Source organism: Apis dorsata, unplaced genomic scaffold (genome assembly GCF_000469605.1).
Source record: "Apis dorsata unplaced genomic scaffold, Apis dorsata 1.3 scaffold_256, whole genome shotgun sequence".
Lineage (NCBI taxonomy): Eukaryota > Metazoa > Arthropoda > Insecta > Hymenoptera > Apidae > Apis > Apis dorsata.
Window position 1 is genome coordinate 1,432,457 of NW_006263534.1, and position 8,864 is coordinate 1,441,320.

General features: G+C 30.9%; 1 protein-coding gene across 8 annotated transcripts in view; it reads right to left on the reverse strand.

Annotated features, from left to right (window-relative positions):
* Positions 1–2,000: 2,000 nt before the first annotated feature.
* LOC102680347 (protein-tyrosine sulfotransferase) overlaps positions 2,001–8,864 on the reverse strand; it is a 171,703-nt gene continuing 164,839 nt past the window's right edge. For all 8 annotated transcript variants that reach the window (XM_031510706.1, XM_031510703.1, XM_031510707.1 and 5 more), the window contains 6 exons: positions 4,599–4,732; positions 4,401–4,509; positions 3,889–4,083; positions 3,246–3,499; positions 2,923–3,120; positions 2,001–2,806 (listed from right to left, as the gene is read on the reverse strand). In XM_031510706.1, the coding sequence (XP_031366566.1) occupies positions 2,698–2,806; positions 2,923–3,120; positions 3,246–3,499; positions 3,889–4,083; positions 4,401–4,509; positions 4,599–4,732 (999 nt within the window). In that variant the 3' untranslated portion in view covers positions 2,001–2,697. The remainder of the gene's footprint in view (positions 2,807–2,922; positions 3,121–3,245; positions 3,500–3,888; positions 4,084–4,400; positions 4,510–4,598; positions 4,733–8,864) is intronic.

Sequence of the window (8,864 nt, forward strand, 5' to 3'; positions counted from 1 at the left end):
TATCCTATGTCCAAGATCTTCTCGCGCCTAATTTGACTACACTAGTCAATTTTAATATTATTTTTATAATCATAATAAAATTAATTTAGAAAAAAAAATTTTAATCAACAAATATTAAATAATAATAATAATTGTATAATATATATTGTATTGCATATATTTTATATTAATCAATAATAAAATGATATTTTCGTAATTTTTTATAATATTTTTAAATGAAGAGTATAAAATTCATTATCATTGTATTTCAAATAAATTTATTGTAAACTTACTGTATAAATTATTATTGTATGAATTACTAAATAGAATGTTTTATTCTAAAATATCAAATATTTATTTAAATATAATTTAATTTTTTATTATTATGTTGTTATACCTTAATGATACTTTATTATATCAACGAATTTTGAATTTCAAATATTTTAATCCCGCTTCAGTTATCCAATTGATTAGTATAATCTTTTATTTTTTATTCATAAAGAGCAACTAATAAAAGAAGGATAGAGATAGAATAAAAATATGGGAATCAGCGCCATCTTCAGGATGCAAATAAAACTAACAAGAAGCAAGAAAAGCCAATACTAAACAAGAATAGAGATAGAATAAGAATTGAGAATCAACGCCATCTCTTGAGTATTAAAAATACTACTTCAAAGAAAAGATAAAGTAGAGTTAAAAGAATTGAGAATCAACGCCATCTCTTGAAGATTAAAAATACTGCTTCAAAGAAAAGATAAAGTAGAATTAAAAGAATTGAGAATCAACGCCATCTCTTGAGTATTAAAAATACTGCTTCAAAGGAAAGATAAAGTAGAGTTAAAAGAATTGAAAATCAACGCCATCTCTTTAATATCAAAAACATTTTTTGAGAAATTTCTTATTAATGTTAAGAAAATATTAAGAAAATTTTGTTTTCTTAATATTAATAATAAGAAATAATTATAATATAATAATATAATAATATATAATAAATAATTAATAATAAGAATAATTAATAAGAAAAAATGTTTTCAAAGTTAAATAAAAAAATGCAGTGAATGTTAAATTTATTTTATATAATAATCTTACTTATGATACAGAATTTCAGATATTTTCCAACATGGAATATAAAATATGACATATTTATCTTTTATTTTATTTGTTATATCATATGCAAAATTATCAATTCAAAACAAAACGAAACTCTTAGATAACAATACTAGAATTGTAATTAAATATAACAATAGTTATAATTATTTTAGATTTTTTTTTCAAATTATTTAAATTTATATATAATTTTTTCTCATTTTCATCTCAAAATTTTTTGTGATTGATAAGGAAAAGAAATAATACTAGGCTTTATAATATTAAAATAATTTAATTGTATATTTTATAGACAATAACGTGGTTGACACAAATGATATAATGTCACATCGAAGTTGTTACATTTGTATCAAATACCGGTTGATACAATAATCGAAAACAGAATTCGATTTTTGTAATCATAGATTTTGCAGCAATATTCGCATAGTTATAGATAATGAAATCATAAATTGAAAGAAGAAAGAAAAATTTGATTTTGTTTGCTATTAATCCGGTATATATTTTCCACGCTTCATTGACATATAAATATAATATAACTTTCTCATATATAGTCGATTTATAACACATAATGACATAATATTAATATGATAAAATTAATACAATGAAAAGAAAGATATGAAATGTGCATTTCATATTTACTATAGTCTGAATTTTATTAATTGTATAAATATAGAAAAAAGGTTAGAAAAACAATAAGAAAGAAACTTAAAGATTTTCTTTTTTAGATTTGTATTAACGCACATGTTTCAAAATAATTATTACATAATTATTACAAGTAGAAACGTATTTTTTCTTTTATGTAGAATGTCATAAAAATTATTTTGCATTACAATATAAAATATAGTACATAGATTTTTATTCGCATCGATTCAATACTTTCGCTCCACGACATTCAACACGACATTCACATTATACGCTTTTTTTTATATTATAGCTCCATAGCCTAGATTCTTGTCACTGGCCATCGGATAAAATTATTTAATTATTAAGGCAAAAAGTGCCTCAACACAACATACTCAGTAAGATTTATATCAGTTTCGATAATAAAAAAAAAAAAAACGAACAAAAACCAAAATTAAAAAATAGCATGACATTTTGCTTTTGCACTTTGTTGCATTTTTGTTGCATTTACACTTTGCTTGATTCAGCGAATAACCGTTCAACTGTGAAATCGTACAAGTTTCCATAGAAGAATAATACCGAATCACGCAAAGTGAGCAAGTTATTACATTCACGGTTCGAGTGGAAGTTAAACATTTACCGGTTAACACATACAAAGAGGGTAACTGTCCGCAGCATACAAAAAAAAAAAAAAAAAAAAATTGCACAATAATCCACAATTCCGTGTCTGTAAGCCGAGATCGAACGTGTACGCATAATCGAGAATTAACCTTCTAGTCGGATCTCTTTTGTTCGTCAAGTTAGAATTCGCTATTTTCGAATTTCCCTCGACGATAAGCGTTTGAGTGCGACTCTGACTTCGGATGAAAGAAACTCTTTCGACGCTCTTTCAATGATTTTCGTTACAAATTCTTTCTTTCAAAATTGTCGTTAGACATTACAGAAATTGTACAGATTCAAGATTTGCGTGCCTAGGGAAAGATATATCCGAGGTCACGCGTTTGGGGCGTTGGTGGCCTCGTCCTCTTTGCTTAGCTCAATCAGCTTCTCCAAAGAGAATTGGCGCGCCCTGGCTGCCCATACCTCACCATTCGCCAGCACTCTGAAAGAAAGGTTTAATTGATTGCAAATGATAAACATCAGATATATTTCAGATATATTTCGATGGATATGAAAATTTATTTCTACAGATGATATAATTAAAGATCGGTTACATACCGTCTAGTATTTTCGCTAACCAATCTATCCGGCGCTCCATACACCGGTGGATTAGCATAAGGATCGTAGCCGAGCACAGAAAGCATCGGCGCGATGTCAGGCATCTCTCTAACCACGTCATCCGGAATGTGGCCTACCCATTTGGTTAATGCCTCCAGATTGACCGGCTTTATAATTTGATCTGACGATCTTTCGACCCTGCATACCAAAAATAAGACAGATTTTAGTTTTCCATTCAATCCCATTGCTATTTCATATTTGGAATCTTGTTTCCTATTCCTTCTATTTTAATTTCACATCCGAGAAAAATAAATTGCATTTACTTGCTCAGAGGCACGCCGCCTGGCTTGTTGATAAATTCCTCGTGATGCATCACAGATTCGTTCCAAGGGACATCGAGGAAGTTTAGAATCTTCTTCATCCATTGACGTGGATGTAGCACCAATTGCTCGTACGGAACCATTAGACACTTGTCCGATCCGATTTCTTTACACTGGCCGTACATTATAGATATCGCGTGATTCCATTTGATCAACGACTGTCGATACGAGGATAGGTCGAAACCCGTTATGGTTACCTGAAAATTATTAATGTAAATTTATCTTTCACATTCGATGATCGCATAGATTGAAGCATAACAAGCGTCAATATGAAATTATAAAGCAATATTTGATCGAGTTTTCGTATAAAATCTTCTCAGCTACAAAATTACGCGTCGCTTTCTTTTTTTTTTTTCTTTTTGCACGATTTGCAGACACTATCGTCCCATTTCGTTTCGACTCGTCCTGTTTTGCATAAGAGAAATACGTAAATTCCCGTTCGTTCGTTTTCTTCTCGTTTTTTCGTCGTTCGCTCATTCTGACGAGTACGTCGCATTTTAATATTCGCGAATGAAGAGAGATAAATTTGCATACATCAGCCGGAATGGCCGGCATGATGGCCAAAGGTCAAAGATTTCGATCATACCTTTCTCGAGATAATGGAATGCACGGTGGCACGGCCGTCGCGGATCATGAAGATAAACTTGGCATTTGGAAAGAGATCGAGAATGTAGGATCCCATCTTCAGGGTGAGGGGATCCTTGTTGCATAACCGTGGTGCTGGTTCCGCGTGTCGCGCTATTATCTCCAAGCAGAACGCTGCTATAGCACTGTCCATTACCTGGAAAATTTGTTTGCCAACAATTTTGATTACTTTTATCGTATTTTTCGAGGAGATTGATGGAAGTAATGATATTCTCTTGAATTTTAATTTTTGAAGATTAATGACGAAGAAAACATCGAATATTTATTTAAAAAAATTTCTCATATAAATTTAACAGTTTTGAGTGAAATATTGTTGAAAAAAAAAATGTACTTGTCTTGATTTTAATTTGAGCATCATATTTCAACTTTTAAATTCTATTTTTATTATATTTTTAATTAAATTAAAAATTATAAATTGATCACGTTGTTGCATAGGTTTGTCTATGAACTCACTTCTTTCGAAATTCCCGCTTCCGAAAGACGCAGGTTCTCCCTCTCGGACTTGAGCCAATGCATCCTCATCTGCAGAATCCTCGGTATCACCCGTGTTTCCTGTCCGCATCTACCGCGAAAAAGAATCGTTTGAAGAAACAAGATTCGAAGTCTATCAGCGGCCGGTAGTTGGCAATTTATCCAACAGATGGAACTCACCTGACATCGGGATGTGCATCAAGCATGGCGCGTACAAGAGTAGTTCCCGATCGTGGCACGCCACCGATGAAAATTAGCGGCATGTAACGATCGTACGTGTATCGTTTGTGATCGAACGGGCCCACCACGTATTTCTGCAAAAATGTATTCGATATTTCGTTAATCATTTATCTCTTTAATAATTTTATTCGTCCATTCATTCGTTCATTCATTCGGTATTTAAATATTTGAACACGCGAAATGAAACGAGAGATGTTTTTATATTTCGTAATGAGTTTTTGAATCGTGAACAGTGCGTCGAAAATGATCATTTACATTACATCTATGTAATAAAATCGATAGTCAAAGTGATAATTTTTCGAAGATAAAGTTAACCCATCCGTGCTAGAGAGATTTAATATTTTTAGAAAGCGTTGATATAAATTTCTCCGTGTAATAATCACGGAGTGGTGAGCACAGAAGATAATTTCTCCTTTAACGTCGGTTATTAACCGGTGATCATCGTTATCGAATTATCGGATGAAAGATCAAAAAGTTTCTGATAATCGCGTCAATATGGCGGCAACTTGGTCGAACGATTCTTTCAAAATCGAGCTTGATTAAACCTCGGCAACGAAAAACTTTTTGCTGTACAATATCGCCTAACGAACAAACTGGTACGATGTTTCGAACCCAGGGATAAGGATCGATACGCTTTGAATTTTGTGCAGAGAGATCAGCGTTTCTTTTCCTTTTTACGATCGTACGATCCTCCGTGTAAAAGTTTAAACGATCCTCCGTGCAATTATCAACTTTCGTTTGTACCTTTCTCGATATTTTCTCATTTATCTTTTTTTTTTTTCGATTTTTCTTTTCCTTTTCTGGATTTCTATCTAAGAATTGAACAGTTATAATTTTATCACGTGGATGACGATAGCTCGACTTTTTTTTTTTTAAGAAATGCGCAAATGAAAATAATTTTTCATTTACGTACACGTTCAATATGATTGTTCGCCATTAATATGCATAATCAGATTTTAAATTTCGTTCTTTTACAATTATTTTTTATAATATATCAAAAATTAATATCCGAGAATTGAAGAATATATTAAAATTCAATACATTTTCTTCATTCTTGCGATGAAACTTTTCATGAGAGGGGAAAACAAAGAAATGGAAAAAAAAAATTTTCGCGGACTCAATTACATGACACATTATAATATTATGTGACAAATCGTAATAATTATACGCGTTAGTTATAATTAGCGTGTGTTTGGGTTACATTTAAATATATCGATCAAAGATACGCAGTTTATCAAAATGTTTTCACAAGCTATGTACATTTTACATTTCTGAATAACTGGAATAACCGTATTAATGAGTCTCGATAAATTTCACGATAGCCTCTTTTGTCGAATGGCGAAATTAACAGCCATTTTGAATGGTTTAATTAACCGCAATCAATGCGAAGTAGGATAATATCCCAAACTAGTTCGGACTCGATTAAGCAAACATTACATCAAGAACTTTATCGTTTGACGGAATCGTTGATGCATTTTGCATGATTATTAATAAATGTTGACCAATACCCTTCATTAGTACGGTGCACAAATCCAAATTTAATTATGATCTGTAATTTCGTAACCCCATCTGTATGTATCCGTCGATTTCCATCGTAACTCGCTCTTTCTATAATCGATATATAATTAATGGAATAATCAGAAGGTTATGACTAAAGACACGAGAAATCTGAATAATGGAAATCCTATTTAGTTATTTTATAAACGTGTAATTATTTTCAAAATTTTCAAAACACTCGTTTTTCTCGATATTTCTCTGATAATAATAATATTCCATCATTCGTAAAAGATATTTCTTTCGTTTTATGAAAAGTCATTATTGTATGTAAGTCATTTATTTAATAAATTGGGCGTGATAAAATCAAAGTAATACGAAATATTATACGTTACATACGGATTAAAACATATCACAACACGATATTTTGGATATTATTGTTCGATAACCATGTTTGGAATCAGATTTATGAATCCATCAATCATTTTCGCTCGTGAAATCATCGTCCTGTTCGTAACCAAAATACATAGCCGTAATAAATTCAATAAAATCAATAGATGTGGCAATAAATCAATTTTCGAGTGACATATTTTAAAACATGCTTCCCAATCCTATAAATATAATTTTTAAAATTGATATTTTCTACCCATTCTCCATATAAAAAAAATTATATACACTGGTTCACAAAAATATTTCGAGCACTTTTATTTTTAAAATGTTAATGAACAATTTGTTATATTTTCGATGAAACTTTGTAATTGTGCGTAATGAATTACAGGTGAACATAGATTATACACATCATCCTCATAAATATATCATTTTAAGAGATTTAATATAATTTTTCAATAATACACAGAGAGAAAGAGAAAAATTTTAAATTACAAAATGTTCAAAGTATCTTCCATCATGCTGTTGCGTAAAAAAAAAATTAGAATTTGATAAAATGCTGAGAATTGGATGCAATTGTTTCAACATTGGGAATTGATCTCATCCCTGAAAGAGATTTCCCTTAAAAAAAAGATTGCTTATGCTCCACATACGCAAACTTTCGTAAAAATCAGAACTTTCAAATCTCCGATTTTAAATACATTGCTCGAACAAACTTTCGCGAGTACATAAATTACAACAGTTACATAAATTAATATAACAAATTTCTCGAACAAATCCAAATTTCAATTTGCCTTCCAATTTCGTGAAGTTAACTATTGATTTTCAAACGTTTCCCACGCGTATTCTTCCATCCTCGATGATCCAATTATCATAAAAAAGAGTATGAATTTTAATCTCCATCCTTTTTTTTTCGCATCACACGGCGAACAACTTACGGCCACTTCTTCCCCCACCATTTTTCATCCCCCTCCATTCGCTTTTATCCGAAACGACGAAGTAAACCGGCGCCCGAAACGTTATCCCGCTACAATTTATATCCGGAACGGGAACGAGTATTATAATAAAAACTGGCAATTAACGTTCTAATTGGTAGTTACATTGCCTTGATTATTGTATCGATCGAGCGTTGTCTCCCTCCCCTCTTCCCCTGATAAAAATAATTAATTGCAGGTTAATTGGAAACGCGGTTGTATCTTCGGGATCGGTCGAACAATCGGCTTCAATCCGCGCGTATTGAAATTTGAACAGAGATATGTATCCCGGTTTTTATCGGGTTTATAAAATATACATTCTCCATTCTTGATGCTTTGATCTTTTCCTACGATTTTTACACGTTTTTGAAAACGTGACGGGGTCGGGTGACGCGGAACGCGCGGTAAAATTTAACACGGGTGACGGTTTAATTAACGTTATCGTTGAAATTATAGCTTGCAAAACATGCAAATGAACAATCAACAATAGGGAGAATTGATGTTACGATCTAAATATATCCTCGTGTATTATCGTTGCGATCGCGATTCTGTTAGAACGATTGTGGGATAAATCTGTTCGAAATGTTAGGGAAAATAGTTAAGGGATGTAAGAGATTTTTTTAGTTTTTAAATATTAGATTTAAAAAATTTTAATTTGGATGATGGAATATATAATAAATACAAAATAGAATGTGAAACGTTGAAAGGATGTATTTTTCACTTATTAAATAACAGTTTTAACTGGAAGAATAGTTTTTAACGAGTTGAAATTTTGCAATTTGTTACGAGTTGTATATTCTTTATAAAAATTATTCTATTTAGGAAGATATAAAAATAATTATGTTGAAAATATAATTTAAAAAAGTATATTGTTAACTTTTCTTTCTTGACATAATAAAAAAAAGTATGTTCCTAATTTTATTCTTGAGATAAGAATAATTGAACGTAATTTTTTTTAATATAATTCTCGATAAAATTACATCCTTTAGATATTAAAATAATTGTGAAGAAAAGAAGATTTACATTCCACAACATATGAAAAATTTAAGATGGAATGTTTAAAAACTGACAAACTCTATCGACAATTAAAAAACACGAATAATAGACGGAAAGAAAGAACGTTTCCACATTGAATCGCGCATTCCTGAACAATCTTATAAAATAAGCTTGCTTTCACGAATAAAGGCGCGTTGTTAGGCTGGCCTTCGCGTTTTACGATTTTTTTCCCGCATGCCGCATGACACCGTTGTCAGTGGTGACGTTGAAAAGAAAGGAAAGAAAAGAGACTGGACAAAAGTACAAAAGCCAAAAAAAAAAAAAAAAAAAAAAAAAAAAAAAAAAAAAAAAAAAA